This window comes from Hyperolius riggenbachi, chromosome 3 (assembly GCF_040937935.1).
Source record: "Hyperolius riggenbachi isolate aHypRig1 chromosome 3, aHypRig1.pri, whole genome shotgun sequence".
Classification (NCBI taxonomy): Eukaryota; Metazoa; Chordata; class Amphibia; order Anura; family Hyperoliidae; genus Hyperolius; species Hyperolius riggenbachi.
Window position 1 is genome coordinate 147,170,778 of NC_090648.1, and position 20,797 is coordinate 147,191,574.

Sequence of the window (20,797 nt, forward strand, 5' to 3'; positions counted from 1 at the left end):
TTCACTGTACCTACTGTATGCAACGGTAACACAGTGTTAATCTGCATTGCTACTTTTTTGTTGAGTTGTAATCAGGGCTGTGGAGTCAGTACAAAAATCTTCCGACTCCAACTCCGACTCCTCAGTTTCTGAAACCACGACTCCGACTCCGGGTACCCAAAATTGCTCAGACTCCTCTACTCAGTCTCCTTAGTCTAATACTTAACAGGGTTGTGGATTTTGTACAAAAATCATGCGACTCCTGACTCCGACTCCTCAGTTTCTGAAACTCCGACTCCAACTCCGACTCCGGGTGCCCAAAATTGCTCCGACTCCTCGACTCCGACTCCACAGCCCTGGTTGTAATGTTGCGTTGCAATTTTACACCGCAATGTCCCACTGTGAACCTAGCCTCAGATATGATGATGGGCATGCGGGCTGTAGGTTAACTTGGCACCTGGGATTTTTGTCACAGGACTTCCTAAATTGTTTCTTTTGGGCCTGTTTTCTTACAAATGGGGTTGGGAAGGTTAGATTTAGCTGGTGAAGAACCGGAGATTCCCACCCACGACATAGAAAGGAATTATTTTTCTGGCTGAGGGGGGCTTACTACAACCTTGAGGAAGAATTGGGTTTTTGTTTTTTACACTTTGGGATTGACACATTGGGGAAATGGAAGGGAGGGGAGGGTCTGGTAAGACATTAAAATTACGCCTCCCCCCAACAGTGACATTGTGTTACAGAAGGGGGACTGCTCCAGTGCTGGGCTGCCAGAGACACATTTACACACCTGATGAAGCCTCCTGAGAAGGAACGGTGACCTGTGAATTGGTGCAGAAGTTATTTACATTTTGCAAAAACGAGAACATTTTTGACAAACCTTTTTACATATAATTAATTTCAAATGTTCTATTAATTGCGTATAAAAAGAAAACTCTGCTGGAACAAAGGCTTTAAAATCCAGGAAGCTTTTACTTCATAGCTGCTTTGCATGTCCACCTCCAGCTCCACACTGGCCTGCGGTTACATCTCAAGATAATAGAACAGCTTTCTTTTGTTACTTGAAGAAACATTCTGAAAATTTGTCTTCTCTGGCTATAAAGCTCTTAATGGCTCTCCATGTTTGCAAAGTATTAAATGTCAGTGGGAAGCCGTGTGTGGAGAATTTCTGGCTTCAAGTGCTGTCTTATGGTTGATTCACAGTCCAGTGCTCTTGTATTACTTGGTTTACACTGTAATATCTCTAAAATGAATAGTTTACGGAATGAAAACCCAATGTCTAGGTGCAGAAAGGTTTTCACATTAGCCTTTAGTCGGTATAGTAGTACAATGTTAACATTGCTGAGTCCTTGTAGAGGCCAGTAGATCTTATACTCTTATACTGTAATTAGTGGATAATTGGTTGGCTACATGCACACTTTTCACCATGACCTAGAATAAACCGCATTAGTAACCGCAATGAAACTTTTCCACTTTACTCAATTTCAGATGTAGTAAACATGGTGTTAAATGCTTATTGATCTTGAAGGGGAAAGATTTCTTAAGCTGGTGCCACCAAAAAGAATACTGGTTGCAGAAGAGTCTCACTGTAGAGGCAAAGGCCAAAGCAGTGAGCTCCAGGAACAGATTGTCTAAATCAGGGGTGTCAAACTCAAATACAAAGTGGGCCAAAAATAAACACTGGGGCCTAGTCGCAGGCCAACCTCAATGTCTACTGGCCACCTTCCTCCCTTATAAAGTTCCCTGGTGTCTAATGGTCCTCTTCCCTCCCCTATGCATTTCCCTGGTGTCTAGTCTAGTGGCCCCAACCAACCTCTATACAGTTCCCTAGTGATTAGTGCTTTCCCCTACCGCCCCCACATGGCTTTCCTGATGTTTTAGGACTTCACCTTAAATATAGCTTCCCTGCTGGTCTAGAGTGGGCCACACATAATGCAAAGTGGGGAAACCACTTGGGGCCAAATTTAATGGCTCTGAGGGCCAGAGTTTCACATGTATGGTCTAAATCCTTCATCCATTCTGATGAGCTGTATACCAGACGTAAAACAGACAGATTGAAGAGTGCAATGATTTTCTTGGGGCCATTTGACATTTATCCATCCCAATTTTCTCTGTTGCTTTTTGTTGTGGAAATCCTGCTGTATGTATTTTTTGGATGTAATGAAAGTCAGTGGTAACACAGAGAAATGTGTTTTTAGGTTCACTTTAGTCTCAAAAATACTTTATTGTTTTTTTCAAGTACAAGTATAATGCAGTACAAGGTATGGGAAAAGAACATGTACTTATAGAAAGTAGAACATTCCATAATAAAACTGTGATTAATCCATACAAAAATAGGAAATTGAACCGAACATGACATGTTTGACACATAAAGGCCCACTTTAACAGGAGCTCAGATGACAAAACGTCTCAGAACTTCATGTTCCATGCCATTGTGAATAGCTGCCATGAGGAGGAAGGAGAGAGCCTTTCTTAAATCTGAAACGCATCTAGGCTCACACTATTCTGGAGTGTTACCATTGCCAAAGACTGACACATAAGGCCTGATTTACCAAGGTTGGAGAACATAAGTGATGCAGCAAGTCTGGACTGTATTTTTAAATATTTGCCAGGGAGTGAAAGATGCATCTATCACCTGGGTCATGTCAGAACATAGTGGGGAATACTGAATTGTACCAGGAAGCATTTGTGACTGTCAATACACAATGAGAACTTTATCATCAGTATAGCAAGGCTATATATTATTTATTACTATTTAGTACTTATATTGTGCCATCTTTCACAGTGCTTTACAGAGTGTTTATATTTAGTCTTGTCATTAACTGTCCTTCAGAGGAGCTCACAATCTAATCCCTACCATAGTCATATATCTATTATAGTCTAGAGCCAATTTTAGAAGGAAGCCAATTAACTTATCTGAATGCTTTGGTATCAATTAACTTATATGTATGCTTTTACGATTTGGGAGGAAACCGGAGTGCCCAAAGGAATCCCGTGCAGACATGGGAAGAACATATAAACTCCTTGCAGTTGTTGTCCTGGTTGGGAATCAAACCAGGGACCCAGTGCTGCAAGGCATGAGTGATAACCACTACACCACCGTCCTGCCCGCATTATAGAAAATATTTTAATTCCTAACCCTTTCACCAGTCCTCACTATAAAGAGGACTTAGATGATCATTGCAAGTGTTTGACAGGTAATATCAGACAGTTGTCACATATCGCTGTCCAACTTTGCTTGATATAAATTGCTTCACCACTGTTTTCCAACCTTAGTAACCAAACCCCATGGAGTAATTGCTCACATATTGTCAAGAACCGCAAGGGCCGATCCGTGATTGGGTCAATCGATCAGTGTCTTGCTGTCGATTTGCGCATAGATACCCATATGTATATTTGCAATCTATGAACCGACTAGCCCAGAGGAGCGTTCTGACTCCAAAGGATTCGCCGCACACATACAATTCAAATGCTTGCCACCACGGGCGAGTCAGCGCAAGACTGTAACTATATTAACACTCTGAGAACACTGTAACTTAACCCTTAGCTGTATGCAGGGATCGGTGCCAGATCTGTCTATCTGTGCCAGATTCAAGCATATGGGTTGTAAATGCAAAATACTATAGAACATACTGTAAGGTAACGCTTTCGGAGGAGTAATTACGATTGTGTATGTTCAGGAACAGGTCATAACCATAAAGCGCTCTGCATAATATGTTGGGGCTTTAAAATACAATAAATAAATAAATGTTAATCTTACGGTACGCGGACTTGCTAGTGGGAACAATGCCACTAGTTGAAACATTAAAGAGGAACTCCAGTGAATATAATGTAATAAAAAAAGTGCTTCATTTTTACAATAATTATGTATAAATGATTTAGTCAGTGTTTACCCATTGTAAAATCTTTCCTTTTCCTGATTTACATTCTGACATTTATTACATGGTGACATTTTTACTGTTGGCAGGGGATGTAGCTGCTGCATGCTTTTTTGGCAGTTGGAAACCGCTGTAAACAGCTATTTCCCACAATGCAGCAAGGTTCACAGACAGGAAACTGCCAGGAGTACCACGGTCCTCAGAGTTTCTTGTGGGAGGGGATTCAGCACAATATCAATCATACAGCGCCCCCTGATGGTCTGTTTGTGAAAAGGAATAGATTTCTCATGTAAAAGGGGGTATCAGCTACTGATTGGGATAAAGTTAAATTCTTGGTCGGAATTTCTCTTTAAAGTCATTAATGGAGCTATCGGTTATTGTCCAGTTATTGTAATGGTTATAGTAATTGTGTTGCTAGTGATGAATCGCATTTGAGTAATAAGCCGTAGGGTGACGTTCACATGGTTTATGGCCAGAATTATGCAAGTTATCTGTATTGTGTACATTAAAGTAGGGATGGATGGTTAAATATTGTTGTTGGCGATGGTAGACTTGAGCACTGCATGGGGTCCTTTTTCTGAGCAGTACAGGTATAATTTGAGCATGACAGTCAGCCAAGGAACTTTTTGTTAAAGCGGGATTGTCCGCCATAAAAACAAATTCCATTTAACCACTGCTCGCTGTTTATTTTACATTCTACAACCTGACCCTGCATTGCAAGCATTCCAATATAATCATAAATGTTTCTGCTGTAATGAATCTTATCTGTCTGCCTGGCTCCTTTCTGGTACATTGCCAGGGTGAGTGAAGCTTGTTATCTCCCCTTCCACATTCCTGCGCCTCACTGATTGGCTGAGGGCAGTTTAGTATGACACAAGGCTGTGAAATATGATCTATGCTGTGCTCATATGTGTTTACAAAGCAAGCTAGATATGATGCATTTTCTAGGAGAAAAAAAAGAGTAAGGGAGGAAATGGCTTTAGTCAGAGGCAGCAAAGATGGAAAATGCCTGAAACGGTTTTCTCTGTATTTACTATATAAAATTTACTGAAAACAAAATGTGGACAACACAGTAGAACTTTTATATGTGTATTTTTTGTGTCCTGGGATAGTATGGCTTTCCCTGCTGCTTTAATCGAGAATAAAGGTGACCACCTCCATAGCTCTTTCATTATGTGGCGTTTTGTTTTAGGGCTCTTTCGCACCAGGAAGGTGCAGTGCGTCAAATTGATGCACTGCTACCTCAGCCTAATGTAATCCTATGGAGAAGTTCATACTTCCCACGTTGCAGTACACTGCGCTGGAAGTGCCCAAGCTAACGCTAGCGCAGAACTACGTTACCGTGAGGGATCCGCGGTGATCTGCTTCGGCTCAGAAGTCATGTTAGTCTATGTGCTTCGCTGGGGTTTTTAAAAAGTTGACGTTGTGGCACGCATCCGCGAAAGTGTTTTTTTTTTTTTACAATACTCTTCCGTGCACTTCCGCATACCTCAAAGCAGGAAGTGACAGCAAACACACGTCACTTCCTGCTAGGCTGAATGTCAGACAGGGAACACTGCGCACTAACGCCTGCTGCAACACTACCTCCAGTTTGCAGTGTGAAACCAGCTTCAAGGATATCTTTTGCCCTCATTCACAGTTGTGCATCCAGAAAAGGCTGCTGTTTCTGCTCTGTACTGACAGCATATTATAGCCTATATATTGCAATATTTTTGAGAAAATGGATAATGTGGAAAATCGATATTTTTAACCAGTAAGGCAGCACTATAATTCAAGAGTGGTTATTGAAATGACAAATGCTTCTTTGAGACTGGTTCCCTTTAAACCGAAATCATCCTTTCTCTACACAGATCTTGTCTCATCCTGTTTTTCAGAACAGTCCCTGTCTTGTAAACAGATATGGTGTTGATGGAAGTGGATGCTTAATTTGTATACATGACATTTAGATGCAGCAGCCACTCTATAAAATCTGTTGGTATGCACAAGAAAACAGAGTGGTTTTGTGGCTGAATGACTGAAGCAGCGCTGAGAATTTCATCTAGTGAGGAAGAAGCAAGAGCACATTCTGCAGATGAATGAGAACTGCTTAATTAGCTGCACTCATAATTAAATTGAAAGGCTTTGCTGTTTGTATGCAGGGAGGCACTGGTTATAGGATACAAAACTTGAAAGATCCGTTCTGGGTTCACATTTAATGGAGGTCGTTTGCCTTTTTATAGTAAATATTGTGGGTATGTGGTCAGTAGGGGTTGCAGCTTACATAGTACAAAATGTTGGACCGAGCTGAATACAGGTAGCTTCAGCATGCTATTAAAAGTGATCATATTTAAAAGAATTAATAAGTATGGTAAGGCTTTATATTCTGAAAGCACAAGTCTACACTGTGCGCCTAGAAGAACTCGAGACTATTTAGGGGCAGCAAAGCATAATGGGTCTTTCACATTAGTATGTTGTTGTTCATCTTCACAGTCCAATTAGAATATCCTGATCTGTCTGCACAACACTGATGTAAAACTGGAGTCAATACTATAATGGATGTCTCTCTTTTGGGTAGGATAAGTAGTTAATCAGCCTAAATGTGGGAACCTAGGAAGATCCCTCTTAGGTGTCCCCTGAAGGGCCATGCCATTCTCCCCAAATGTACTTTGCTCCTCAGTTTCTTCATTAATATCTCCAGAACTTGGTGTTCTGACATTGAACTTTATTTTACTTGAATCTGCCTTACTTTTATCTGTTATATTAAACCTGAAGTCAAAATATACTTATGAGATAATGAATTATATGTGTAGTACGAATATCAAATTGAGCATTGGTAAAAAAAGAAAAGCGTATCATATTTCTATTTTTAGTTATCTAGCTTTATTTATAACATTGCATCATACTGTCACTGTTGCAATTTCAGATCCACATTTTGCCTTTTAAAGGACAACTGTAAAGGGGGGGGGGGGGGGGAGTTAAACTTACCTGGGGCTTCTAACGGCCCCCCACAGACGTCCTGTGCCCATATAGGGACAAAACGATCCTCCAGTCCCTGCCACGGCTCACTTCCTGGTTTTTGCAACCTGCGCAGGAAGCTCCCAGCAACGTCAGCTGGAGCGAGGACGCGCGCGGCCAGGTCTGCGCAGGGGCAGTGGCCTGCAACATTAAAGTCACAAAACCCAGGAAGTGAGCCACAGAAGGGGTCGGGGGGTCATTTTTCCCCGTGCGGGCACCAGATGTCTGCAGGGGGCTGGTAGACGCCCCAGGTAAGTTCAACACTTTTATTTCACCCCTTACAGTACTCCTTTAAGCTGTAAAAGAAGAATAAGTCATCACAACTTTCCTGCAGTACAACCTAATGTCAAACTGTCTCTGAGTTTCTTGACTGTTTAAGCTTTTATTTATATGGCTTCAAAAAACAGGACTGATTTCGGCAACAAGGTCATAGAAACTCTATTGCATAGAGAACTACTCAATTTTCTTTAACTCTTCCTATACTGGAAATTAGAAAGGGACGAAACATAATTTCTAAGTAGGGGTAGTATCATATGTATATAGGTTTATCTCATCACATCACATGTCTCTGCAGGTTCACTTTAAATTTCTCTAAAAGAGCTAAAGGAAATACATCAACATATTCATTGTGTCATCTTTTATTTTTCACCTCCTGTTTGTTATCCCAGGGTACCTTTGAATGGATTGTGGACCTGATTTATGAGTCTGCCAAGCCTGGTTCCTTAAAGAGACACTGAAGTGAAAAAATGGTGGTATCATTACTTGGTTCTGTAGTAGGGGTAATTACTAGAACATTGTTAGCAAAAAAAAAAAATATTCTCATTTTTTTTTCAGTTATACAGCTTTTTTTTATTTTTTTTTAATAACATTGCATCATTCTCTAATATTTGCAGTTTACACATTACTCAGTATTCTAAATGTTTTTACAGAACAGGCAGTTAACTTTTGACCTATCCTGAACTGTTCTCTGCAAAAGAAAAACACAATACAGTTGAGATAACCTAATCAGAAGTCAGAGCTCTCTGCCACTTTCAAAGTCGTGGAGCTCAATGGCTATTTGCATAGATAACTGGAGTTTCTTAACTCTTCCTGTACTGGAAACAAATATTATGCTGGATACACACGGTGCGTTCGCGCACTCGATTTTACCGTCGATTCCCGTCGATTTGTTTATTTCCAACATGTCCGATTTGGATTTCAATGGATCGTTAGGTCGATTCGCATGCAAACTATGCCCAATCGACCTAACGATCCATCGAAATCCAAATCGGACATGTTGGAGATAAACGAATCGACGGGAAAATCGAGTGCGCGAACGCACCGTGTGTATACATCATTAGACATCTCTCTGCTCCTAATGCTTTATTTCTTAGCTGTACTACACAACCAATTCATTATATCATAATTTTTTTCTCGCTTCAGTGTCTGTTTAAACTGTTGGATTCTTGAAATTGCCATTTGAGTATAGATCTTTAATGGTAACTCTTCAGTCATTTTTACTTTTTTTTCCATATCTCTAGGAATACGCATGCTAGATGGAGATGTAACGGATGTTGTGGAAGCAAAATCTCTGGGCATCCGCCCTGACTATATTGACATTTATAGTGCTAGCTGGGGTCCTGATGATGATGGGAAGACAGTGGATGGGCCGGGACCACTGGCCAAAAAAGCCTTTGAGGAAGGAATCAAGAAGGTAATCTGGTTATAGCTAGTTTAACTGTTCAGTACACTTTGTTAAGCAGGGCCTTAAGGCAATGTATAGCATTGTGTAATGTGAATCTCAATGGTGCCATAGCAAAGTTTTGATTAGTTTCTAAAAATTAATCATCCAGTGAAAGTAGCAGTGCACGTCCGTTAAAACATACTTTATTATAAAAAAAAAATCATAGAATCATAACATCTGGACAACAAATCCACTTGGATAGAGAAGGTACAAAGCAGTGAGAGGGTCAATCCTAGTATGGTGAGTGGGATTTGACCTCCTGTGCTTCAGAACTTCTCCAATGTGTTAACAGTTTCTAGAAAATGAACTCCTTCTGTTCCAAAAGATAAATCCATGGATCATTTTGCCTCTTAAGGGGTACGAAAGCAATGAGCCAGTTTAACTTATTCCAGCCCCCTTGTAGTCCTTCGGGTCCCTCACTGTTGTTCACTGTTGTTCTGCTGTGTTCCATTCAGTAGCTGTGCACCTGTGAAAGCTGGTAGACTGAGCTAGTTGCACACTACTCCACTTGAGCCACGTACCTCCTCAATTGTGCTCCTGTTGCTGGGAGTGTTTGATGCAATCTTTACCAGCTGCGCCAGCACAGAATGCTCTCGGCAGTGGGAGGGCTATGGAAGAGGGACAGCTGCTGAATGGAACTGAACAGAACGGCAAGGGACTAGACTACAGGGGCTGGAAGATGTCCCAGGGAAGCTAAACTAAGCACATTACTTTCACTTTAGGTTTCCTTTAAGTCATGGATACAACGTATTTACTCACTTTTCATGTGACCAATCTTGTGTAGATGGCTGCTCTTACTGTTAAAGCTCTTAACCAGTAATCTTTATTTTCTGAAACATTTTTTTTCGCCTTTTTGGTGCAGTTGCTTGTACAATTTGGTTAATTTATGGACACATGAATCTGGGTCGGTTCACTCTACAGTGGACCAGCTGAGAATGCACCACCTTCTGTGGTCTGCTAGAGGTGCTCGCTGTTTACAGAACTACTCGGACATGGCAACACATTCGCTTATTGTGCAGATGTCTGGAGGTCCCATCTTACAACTTAGATGACTTACAGGTTCTGCTGCTAATGTCTTGGTTCCAGATAACATAGTCCAGCTTCAGAGGTCTTGTGGAGTTTACTCCTCTATGGGTGAGAGCAGTTTTGCCAAACAAGGGAAACCTACAAGGTACTGATCAGGTGGTTTTAAGGTTTTGACTAATCAGGGTATCTATATCTCAGCTGTACACATAGTGTGTAACTTCAGTTTAATTAAAAATCATATTTTATTTTTGTGCTATGTGTGACTTTGTATAATTGAAAGTTAATCCATTGCTCGCTATGATTAAATAAACTAAGCAGAAAGGACACCCATGTAATGTATACAGGACACGTGTAAGGTTTAATTTTCCTCAAAAAAAAATAACTGGCTACACAGAGCAGAAAGTATAAAAATGTCAAAATCTGCAGGTGTCCATTATACTGAGGTCTACTGAGAGTATCTTGCACACCTCTGGTTATCTTGTTGATCCTGCAGTGTAGATTACCAGAGTGGAGTAAGTACAGTAGCCAGGGAATTGTGAGGTTTTTTTTTGGGGGGGGGGGGTTGGGTTTTTTTTGCACCTTTGAAATTACACCATCGGCTGTTGCCATTGCAATGCATCAACAAAAGCAGAGGGGAAATGCAGAGCAGTGGGAGGATCTGTGCCTGCACTGAGGAGCAGAGCACTGTATTGGAAGGGCATATGTGAAGTCAGTGTGACTACCTTCCCATTTGAAAATATGGCGCTGTTGGATGGAGATAAGTGACTGATTATTTTTTTTTTCTAAAAACAAATCAAAAAACACCTATGAGATGGTATTTTATATGAGATGTTTGTATTTGGAGTGCCTTCTTATAACAGAAGGTATTTGTGATAATTCAGCTTAAAGTGAACATCTGTGGTTACCCACAATGCACTGCTACTGAATATGCAAATTATCTCTATGCTCCTGAAGCAAAAGTGAGGAAGAGACCGTCTACATGTGGGGTGGGTGTGGCTCTGTTAACTTTAAAGCTTGCTATACACTAGAAGTTCTAGATGTAAGCCTGGCTTCAGGGGCATAAAGATAATTTGCTTATTCAGTAGTGGTGCATTGTGGGTAACCACAGATGTTCACCGCAAGTACCTTCTGTTTTAAGAAGGCAAACCTCACTAAGCATTGCTTTTTAGTAGGAGGGCTTTTTGGTATCTTCCCCTATATTTTCCTTGTGGTTTTGTGTCACCCCGAGCTGCTTGGTTACGCTGTTGAATTGGGAGGTGATCAGGTTTTTAGCGTTTCATCCAGCTTTTAGTGTTTTGCATACAGGTTTAAAATCACTTTTTTTTCCCCCAAAAACATGATTACCTTCATGTCTGGGTGTCTGGTAGAAGAAGTGTGTACCATCTTTATTTAAATAGCATCTTTGCAGCATGTCATCTGATAATGATAGGAGTACTTACTACTGGAGCGAATATCTGATTGCTGTAAAATAGTTTTCTATTTACTATCCTTGTACTGTCACAATCTAATCCATTGATGGCTTCATTTAGAATCAATGTGAGAACATTTTATTCATAAATTGAGCTGTAACATCCCTCTAACTACACTGTGCTTGCCACTCTTTCATTATGGTATTAAAGTTATGAATTCTGTATAAGATCACTGCGGTGTATTCAAACTTATTTTAATAAAACTCGACTCAGCGTTTGTCAGCACACACTTGCATTTTGGCCCGTTATTAGCGGGGTAGTTACAGAACGACTCTGTTTAGATTGCTGTGTGGTGAGAGTCCCTGCTGATGGGTCCTCTGCTCCTTTCATGGACTGATGTAATGAAATGTGATTTTTGGATTACGCAGGTCCTTGTGGTCAGGGTGTGTGTCCAGCTGAAGCATTTGTCACATGTGCTGTAAATGTGATAAGGCACGAAGGGGAGGTGCCCACGTGGGATAATTGGCTCAAGTACTAGAGAAGTCGTCAAAATATTCCCCAGCCTGCAGTTCCCAGCAGAGAGCCCTGTTGCAGCTGCATTAGGCTGGGTACATGTCAAACGCTGTCATGGCTCACAGCTATAAGGCTGTATGCTTCTCTCCACATACTCCTCCTGTAGTGATGATATCTACTGGGACGGCATAGCAACAATGTACCAAAATATGTATATGTGTGATTCATTCTATATTCTGAGAAGCTTGTGGTTTGTCCACTAAATTTTTTTTCCACGTATTGAATGTTTTTTCCTTTTGCCCAAAAATGTCTAGTTGAAACTGCCTTAAAGGAAACCTGAATTGAGAGGCATATGGAGGCTGCCATATTTTCTTTTAAAGAATACCAGTTGCCTGGCTGTCACACTGATCTTTTTAGTCGCACATGTGAAACAAGCATGTGACTTACACAGTCAGACTTCATTCAGAGCACTTGGCCTTCTTGCTTATTAGGAGTCTATGGTTAAAAGTATTAGAAGCATAGAGACAGCCAGGCAATGTGCATTATTTAAAGCACACTTGAACTGAGGCAAAAGCTACCTATGGTAAACATAGAGGTATGTCTGTTCATGATGAATCCACATACCTTTGTGTGTTGCTTGTTCCTCTCCTTGTTCTTCCTGGTTCCTGTAATCACCTTGTCTTTTGACTAAAGTCCAAATTTTAAGATGGGAAGAGGCAAGCTTGCTGTGATGTTCCCTCCTATCACCTTCCTGTTCACTCCTCTTCGCTGATTACCTCAGGAAGCTTCGGCTGGGGTTAAGTATAGTTTTAAAAAAAGTCGTCCTTCATATGAGTGGCTGGATAGTATACTGGTTAACCACATTGCATCTAGACCTTGTTTCCACCTTATGGGCCAGAGCAGTTTTTGCATTTTAGCTATGTCCCTACTTAATCAGCAATAACTTTATCCCTATTTATGACACCTTAATGAAATGTATATCCTTTTTTTTAGACAAACTAGCCTTTCATTGGCATTTTTTCCCTCATACAATTTTATTTTCTATGCAATTTAATGGGAAAAAGAGGGGAAAAAACACATTAGTTCTCAGTATTACCACCAATTCCAATTTAAAAATAAAAAGTACTACTGGAGATAAAAAAAACCCACAAATTTTGTTTGGCTATTTCTACCGTTTATCACAAAGCTTTGATTATGTTACTTTCACAATTTATGGTAAATATATTTGATTTTGAAATAATGCAACAGTGTGTATTTTTCACTATTAACTGAGAAAATAAAAGTATTTTTAATGGTAAAAACATCATTCTTATTGGCTCAGGAAACCTTTATTCCCTTTCACCAATTAGTGCTGCAGCAGATAGTGCCAGAGGTTTGCATAGGAGCAGGCCCAATTGTGCACAGCTGTGTTTCTGCTACAAGACATATATATATGTCCTCGTGACTTAGATGAAGTCACAGAGGATGTAGATATACTGTAGTGGTGGATATAGTGGTTAAAGGAACCGCCTTTGACATAGGAGACCAGGGTTCGAATCCTGGCTAGGGTCTGTAGCTATTCAATAAGGATTCCTTAGGCAAAACTCCCCAACACTGCAGGGTGGCCTCTGGAGTGTGTCCCAGTGGCTGCAGCTCTTGAGCGCTTTGAGTAAGACAAGAGAAAAGTGCTATACAAATGTTCTGATTATTATTAATATCCCTCTCACTTCAGGTTCCCTTTAATAACCTTTCTTAATCATTTCCGTGCATATTTAGAAGAGTTATTGAAAAATACCTTCTTTTAATCACCCCCTGAGCACTATCAAGCATTTACTTCATGCTTTCCTATGGTTTTCAATTGCTGCTAAAAATAATACCTGCTTAGGTACCTGTCTGAGTGGAGGTTACAATTAAATTCTCTTTGCAACTGTGAATTAATGCCAATAAGATAAACTGTCTGAAATGCTTCTTCTGGGACAGTGAAACACCTGCTCAGCATTACTTTGAATGAGCAGCTGTGCTGAACGTAGGGAATAGCAGCTTCCACCTGAATGGGATTATTGTTATCCTTTCTAAAGAGCCAACATGTTGTGCAGCACTGAATTTCAGTCAGTAAAAGTGTAAAGAACTTTTGAAAACAAAAATGTTGTTTTTTTGTTTTAGGGTCGCAAAGGACTGGGCTCCATCTTTGTGTGGGCATCAGGTAATGGTGGTCGAGAAGGAGACTATTGTTCCTGTGATGGCTATACCAATAGCATCTACACCATTTCCATTAGCAGCACCACAGAGAATGGTTACAAGCCATGGTACCTGGAAGAGTGTGCCTCCACGCTCGCTACAACATACAGCAGTGGAGCCTTCTACGAGCGGAAAATAGTAAGTGCACGGGGTTGAGTGGCTGAGTGAGGGCCGATGCCTCTTTCTGTAAGCTTTGGAATAATGCCTATAATAGGTTTTATTTGCTTTGTTTTTAGTTAAAGGGGCACTACAGCGAAAAACTGTATAATTTGAAATATGCGCATACCTATACAAATAAGCACATTTTTTCCAGAGTAAAATGAGACATAAATTGTTTTTCTCCTGTGTTGCTGTCACTTACAGTAGGTAGTAGAAATCTGACAGAAGTGACAGGTTTTGGACTAGTCCAACTCTTTATGGGGGATTCTCAGGGATACATTTATTTTCAAAAGCACTTGGTGAAAGGAAGTTGCTCTGTCCAACTGCTAAAAAACTGTGTAGAGAGCAGAAAGCTGGCCAGCATCATTGTTTAAATCCTTTTTCAGGAATATCTTTATAAAGAATAAAAGCCTTGCTGAGAATCCCCTATAAAGAGATGGACCAGTCCAAAACCGGTCACTTTTGTCAGATCTCTACTACTTACTGTAAGTGACAGCAACATAGGAGAAAAGTAATGTATGGCTCATTTTACTCTGGAAAAAAATGTACTTACAGTATTTGTATATGTTTGCACATATTTTAAATTTTACAGTTTTTCGCTGTAGTGTCCCTTTAATACAATTTAAATATGTTTTTCATTTGGCTCCTAGACTGTTGTTTAGTTACTATGAGGGCTCCCCAGGTAATAAGTCACATTTTCATATTGCCCACAGGAATGCAGGTGACCAGCATGTCGTCTGCACACCTAGATTTGATAGAAGCACAAAGTTAAGAAGTTATTTAGTTTATCAAGTGAGACACATTATTTTAAGCAAGTTCAGTTTTACATCTGCTACGTCATATTTCATGTTGCTTGCCAATTTGCAAAGGACCTTTTGGTCTGCGTCCTAAGACAGGTTACTTCCATGGATGACATCTCAGGCCTTTGGTATGACTATTGCTCTTCAGTTTCAGAGTGCAGCAGTGTTAATTGCCACCTTACAAGTTGTGAAATCCACTGTAATAGCCCGATTCATATCCCAAAATAGTAGTATTGGTTTTCTAGGGCTGGTCAATATCTCTACCAATTTGTTTACAGCATTTAAGCTTGGATGTTTCCACTTCTGCAGCTTTTGTCAAAGAGATCATTTGCCACAAAAAAAATCGGAACCAGTGCCGCTATCTCGTTTAGCCCACAAACACTAAGGGCCCTTTTCCACTACAGCGTTTGCGATGGCTGAATCGCAAAAACGCAAACCGCTAGTGTCACAGGAGCCCTAGTGGCTGACCGCACTTAGCCTTCTAAACGGTGCCAGATCGTGCGAACTCTGGTCGCAGTCAATGCGCAGGAACCGTTAAGAATTAGCCGCAGACAACTCAGAAGGGAGCCTGTGAGACACGGGTGATTACAACTTCACCCACTGGTTCAGAGTAAACTACCACCACCGCGGTTATCATGGGACCGTGGAGCCCACTAACTGACTGACTAATCCTGCGAATAAAACGGTTAAACACACAATATTCTGTCTAGCCAACAACAACAAACAGTAGCGTATCTTCAGAGACCCGGGATCAGTTCTGTGTGTGCTGGTAAGCAGGGTAGCGGACAGTGAATGACTTGGAGAAAGTCGTTTATTCACGCAATATAAATAATTAATATATACAGACAATTATTAAAATCACAATTATTAAGACAGTAATAGCCAGTATAAAAAATAAAAGAAGGGAGAAAAATACTTAGTTCCGGGAAAGATGTCCTTTTTGTGGGAAAAACAGAGTTCTGGGTTTCAATCAAAGTTCAGACCAGGTGGATGCCAGCATATCCTCAAGCTGGCACCGATGAGTTCAAGATGTTTTCAGGGTGGAGGACACTGAGTTTGGCTCCTCTGCCATTCTTATGCCCCTGATTCAGTAGGAGGGAGTGAGGGCGGGGAGCCACACACCCCCTTAGAAGATGAGATGAACCCTCCCCTTGTCCTGGGGACTAGAAATCATATCTACCCATATATGGGCTCTATCTCACAGAACCGTACAGGTCAGGGCAGATTTATTAACATTTTCAGGTCTGTCTCGATTTACCCAGCGCCCTGATACCAGACATGAGGGGTGGGACCCCTGTGGTATCATCAGGGCACTTTCAAACTGCCTAACTGGCAGTCCTTACCTCAGAATGTTCTGAAACTTCCTCAGAACCAGCACCGGGGCTCATGCTACACTTCCCCCACGTTTGGCGAAGCTGCCATCTCAGGAACCCCAGAAATATGACAGAACTGGGAAGTTATGGATTATGCTATGAGACTCAGGTTTATTCAGGATGTGTTCTAGCTGCTAACAGCTGACTTCCCTTTGATCTTTACCAGTGAGCAAGGTGTCAAGACCTCCCGGAGATTCGTAGCCTGCCTGGCTGCACCTAGGCATCCGGATCACCCTTTGGTTAATTAACATCTAAATGAGATCAGCTAGGTGTCACCTGGTTCCCAGACCAGAAAGGGAAATTGTGCCTTCCACAGGGAAGATGTTCAAGCTAATTAACACCTCCCCCCCCAGGCTTCCACTCAGCTAAGACAGATCCCCCAGCTGTTCCTAGGCAGAGGGATACTACACATCAAATCTTGGTTCTATTGATCTGAAACGCAATCGATGCAGGGAATCGAGTGTGATCGTTCTTTTCTTCACGGGCGGTTCCAGGACGCGCCTGCGGCCCCGCAACCGTCCGTGACAGCCCTCCCCCTGTCTGCGGCTTAGCCACCCATCCATAAGATGTGTGGCGGCGCCGCTAACCTGGCTGACGGGCCTCGAGTTGCCGGTACGGCGGGAAAACCTATTGGAGCCTGTGGCTCGGTTCCCCTGGACCGGTCGCGGTCTGCTACCCTCAGGGTTGACCCGACATGGACCGTTCTGGACAGGGCATTTGCGCCACTGCAGTCGGACGTGGTGTCTGCCGGGACTGCTGACAACGGGCAGTGGGTTGGTTAGGTCAACAGCCAGCCCACGCAGGGTTCCCCTGCTAAGTGGCTGTGGACCTAAGGGAACCCCGCGGGAATCCCTGGACCTTCCCAGCTCCTGACAGACGGCACATGCCCTGCAGTAGTTTGCTACATCCCTGTTCATCCGGGGCCAATAAAACTGGTTCCGAATACCGGCAAGTGTCTTGCGGACACCCGAGTGCCCTGTCAGAGGATTACCATGTGCGGATTTCAGCACATGTCCCCTGAACGCACTCGGGACCACAAGCCATTTGGTATTCGCGTGGGATCTACCTGTAGGGGGCTGTACAGACTCACTGTACAGTCTCCCACCTTCCCAGTACACCTTGAAAGCGGCCCCGTCTGCGAGGGGCTCAGCGGCTTGCTGCCTGAGCACCTCCAGGCTTGGGTCACGTTGTAGTGCGGCTGAGAATACGGCGCTGTCAGTTTCAGCCAACTGGCTCATGTCACACGAGGCCAGCGGCTGAAAGGTCTCATCCCTGCGGTCAGAGGAGGGGGAGGAGGCCGGAACCCCCTCCACCTGTTCTGAGCTCGGGTTCTGAGCAGTGCAGCTGCGCGGTACTGCTAGCACAGGTACACTGTCAGAATGGCACAGACGGACATTACTCAAATCATCATTGCATGCAGTAATGACATTGACAGGTACAGACATTTTTTCATTACAGACAGGTTGTACAGTACACTCAGGTACAGTTACAGCATCATCACAACAGACAGTCTGTACACCAAACTCAGGTGCCTTTGAAGCAGGCACTATTGAACCTGGTACCCTTGAACTGGGCACATTCAACCCGCCTCCCCCTGGTGCTCCCCCAAGTGTATAAAGTACCTGGTGGTGGGTGGGGAGTCCGTCTCCTTCCGTGAGAGACAAGGCGGTCGTGGCAGGTTCATAGTAGGACACAAGCTTGCCCAAATCAGTCCCCAGCAACACAGGGACTAGGAGATCCTTCATAACCCCAACAACCCTTTCGTGGATCCCTAATCCCCAATCCAGCTTCACTGTCGCGTGGGCTATGTGAAAAAGGGTGCCCTCTACTCCAGTAAGGGCAAGGGATCGGCTGGAGCTGATGTTCTCCTTTGGCACAAGGTGTGAGGGAACTAACGTGATGTCAGCTCCGGTGTCTCGAAATCCGGTGACAACTTTGCCGTTCACTCTAACAAGTTGCTGCTGGTCGGTTCGGTCGCGGATTTCCTTTCCGCGGGAAAACAGGACAAAATCTGATGATCCAGGCTGTGGTTCGCTGGCGGGTTGCCTCTGCTGTTGGTGAGGTACAGGGGATACAGATGATCCAGGGGCTGGTGGTGTCTGTCTCCGCTCCGGACAGTCGAATTTCATGTGTCCGGGCTGGCGGCAGTAGTGACAGGTGACCTCTCCAGGGGCTGCAGCCCTGGGTGCAGAAGCTGTGCTGGATGGCCTCTGTGGCTGACGGCTCACAGGGGCAGGAGGGTCTGCCGAGGTATTGGGCTGACCTCCTCTCCAGCTGGATGGAACAGTTCTGCGGGTATCAGCTACCCGGGTAGTTGCAAAAGTCTCAGCAAGGTCTGCAGCGACAGTGGCTGACGCAGGCTTGCGCTCCAACACAAATTGTCGTACATCAGCAGGGCAAATGTTCAGAAATTGTTCGAGGACTATCAAGTCCTCCAGGACGCCATAAGACCCTTTGGTGAGGCCTAGAGTCCACTGGCGGAGTGTGGTGAGCAAGCTGCTGACCACATCTCGGTACGAATCAGAAGACTTTTTCTGCCAGGCCCTGAACTTTTTGCGATAGGCTTCTGGCGTCAGCTGGTACTTAGTAATGATAGCGTCTTTTATAGCAGCATAATCATTATCCTTTTCCGCAGGCAATTCTGCGAAAGCATCAAGCGCTTTGTAGCGCAGCAAAGGTGTCAGATGTCTGGCCCACTGGTCTTGGGACAGACGATACTGACGGCAGGCTTTTTCAAAAGACCGCAAAAACAAGTCAATGTCTGTGTCCTTCTCAATATTAGCAAATTTAAATTTTGCACTTACGGGTGCTGCAGCTCCTTCAGCAGGGAGGCTGGGCGGTGAACTCCGGCTGGCCTGTTGCACTTTTGCCATGTTTAGCTCATGCTGTCGTTGGCGCTCCCGTTCTCGCTCAGCGGCATCCCTCTCCGCGTGGCGTGCAGCAGCAGCAGCTTGCCGCTCCCGTTCCTCCCGCATTTGGCGCTCTGTCCGCGCTTCTGCAGATTGGCGCTCCTCACGCATGTACTGCAGGTACTTGTCCAGTTCAGTGTCCATCAGCTTTTGTAATGCCTGCTGCATTAGCGGATCAGTACAAACGGACAGTCCAGTACTGGCCGGTTCCAGGCGAGTACTTTCAGAAACTCTGGGATTGGGGTCCATACTGACAGTCTCTGGCGTAACTGTTGCAACAGGGCCCGCAGGATGCTCAACCTCTGTACGCCTAGGATCTTCAGCCTCTGGTTCCCCTTGCCTTGAGTCAGATGGGGCAGCGTCTACCTCAGCAGACACATCCAGCTCCCGCGGTTGCTGGGTATCCCATTGAAACAAGTCATTTACCATGTCCTGTTTGTTCCTGCGGAGGGTGTCAATGCCCCGCAGCTGACAAAGATTTTCCAGGTCGGATACGGCCATGAGCTTGTAGTTCCCGGACATTTCCATGCCAAAAAAAATAAAACTTTTGGGGAGGGGTACTGGCTACACAGTCTCTCTGTATATATAAAAAATATATTGCCTTCCAGCTACACCAACGAATTAGTTCGTTTCTCGATAGCGCTAGCGCTATCGCAGATACTTTCAGCACAACCCAGGTCCCAACCGCTGCCTAACACTGTCACAGGAGCCCTAGTGGCTGACCGCACTTAGCCTTCTAAACGGTGCCAGCGCACAGATCGTGCGAACTCTGGTCGCAGTCAATGCGCAGGAACCGTTAAGAATTAGCCGCAGACAACTCAGAAGGGAGCCTGTGAGACACGGGTGATTACAACTTCACCCACTGGTTCAGAGTAAACTGCCACCACCGCGGTTATCATGGGACCGTGGAGCCACCTAACTGACTGACTAATCCTGCGAATAAAACGGTTAAACACACAATATTCTGTCTAGCCAACAACAACAAACAGTAGCGTATCTTCAGAGACCCGGGATCAGTTCTGTGTGTGCTGATAAGCAGGGTAGCGGACAGTGAATGACTTGGAGAAAGTCGTTTATTCACGCAATATAAATAATTAATATATACAGACAATTATTAAAATCACAATTATTAAGACAGTAATAGCCAGTATAAAAAATAAAAGAAGGGAGAAAAATACTTAGTTCCGGGAAAGATGTCCTTTTTGTGGGAAAAACAAAAAGGTCAAGGTCTGGGCAGCTGAGAGGATGTTTTGCTACCTTCAATAACCATCCACCATTTATCCTTTTCTACAACAACCTATGGAGGACATTCATACCTAAGAGAGGAAACGTAAGCATACTACCCTATGTATACTGAGGCCCTGCCCAGGGGCGCCGCGAGGCATAAAGCGAACCAAGCGGTCGCTTGGGGCCTCACAATCTTAGGGGCCTCGGCGGCTCCGTGACGTCGGCGTGACGTCACTTTTTCCCCGCAGCCCCGCCGCTGACATTACACCGGGCTGGCACTGGCAGAGCAGAGCAGGGCTACAGGAAGATGGCCGCCGCCGAAGCCCTGCTCTGGAGACTATGTCTCCAGTACAGGGCTTCGGGTGGCCATCTTCCCGACCCGTAGCCCTGCATGAATCAGCGCGGGAGATTGGAGGAGGAAGCCAGGGAGGGAGCTCCGTGGGAACTGCGCGCCTGAGGAGCCGGCCGGGAGAGGAGACCAGGGAGAGAAGACTTCTGCCAGTGCCAGCCTGCCAGGTGAGTAAATTCTTTTCTTTTTGCAGCCGCAGCCCTAATTGCGATTGATTTCTGCTGAACTGTGCCCTAATTGC

General features: G+C 43.8%; 1 protein-coding gene across 2 annotated transcripts in view; it reads left to right on the plus strand.

The window, feature by feature from the left end:
- PCSK6 (proprotein convertase subtilisin/kexin type 6) overlaps positions 1-20,797 on the plus strand; it is a 205,996-nt gene that overhangs the window by 126,355 nt on the left and 58,844 nt on the right. For both annotated transcript variants that reach the window (XR_011030241.1, XM_068275084.1), the window contains exons 7-8: positions 8,372-8,544; positions 13,665-13,877. Coding sequence is in view for 1 of the 2 variants with exons in the window: in XM_068275084.1 (XP_068131185.1) it covers positions 8,372-8,544; positions 13,665-13,877 (386 nt within the window). In the remaining variant the exon portion in view is untranslated. The remainder of the gene's footprint in view (positions 1-8,371; positions 8,545-13,664; positions 13,878-20,797) is intronic.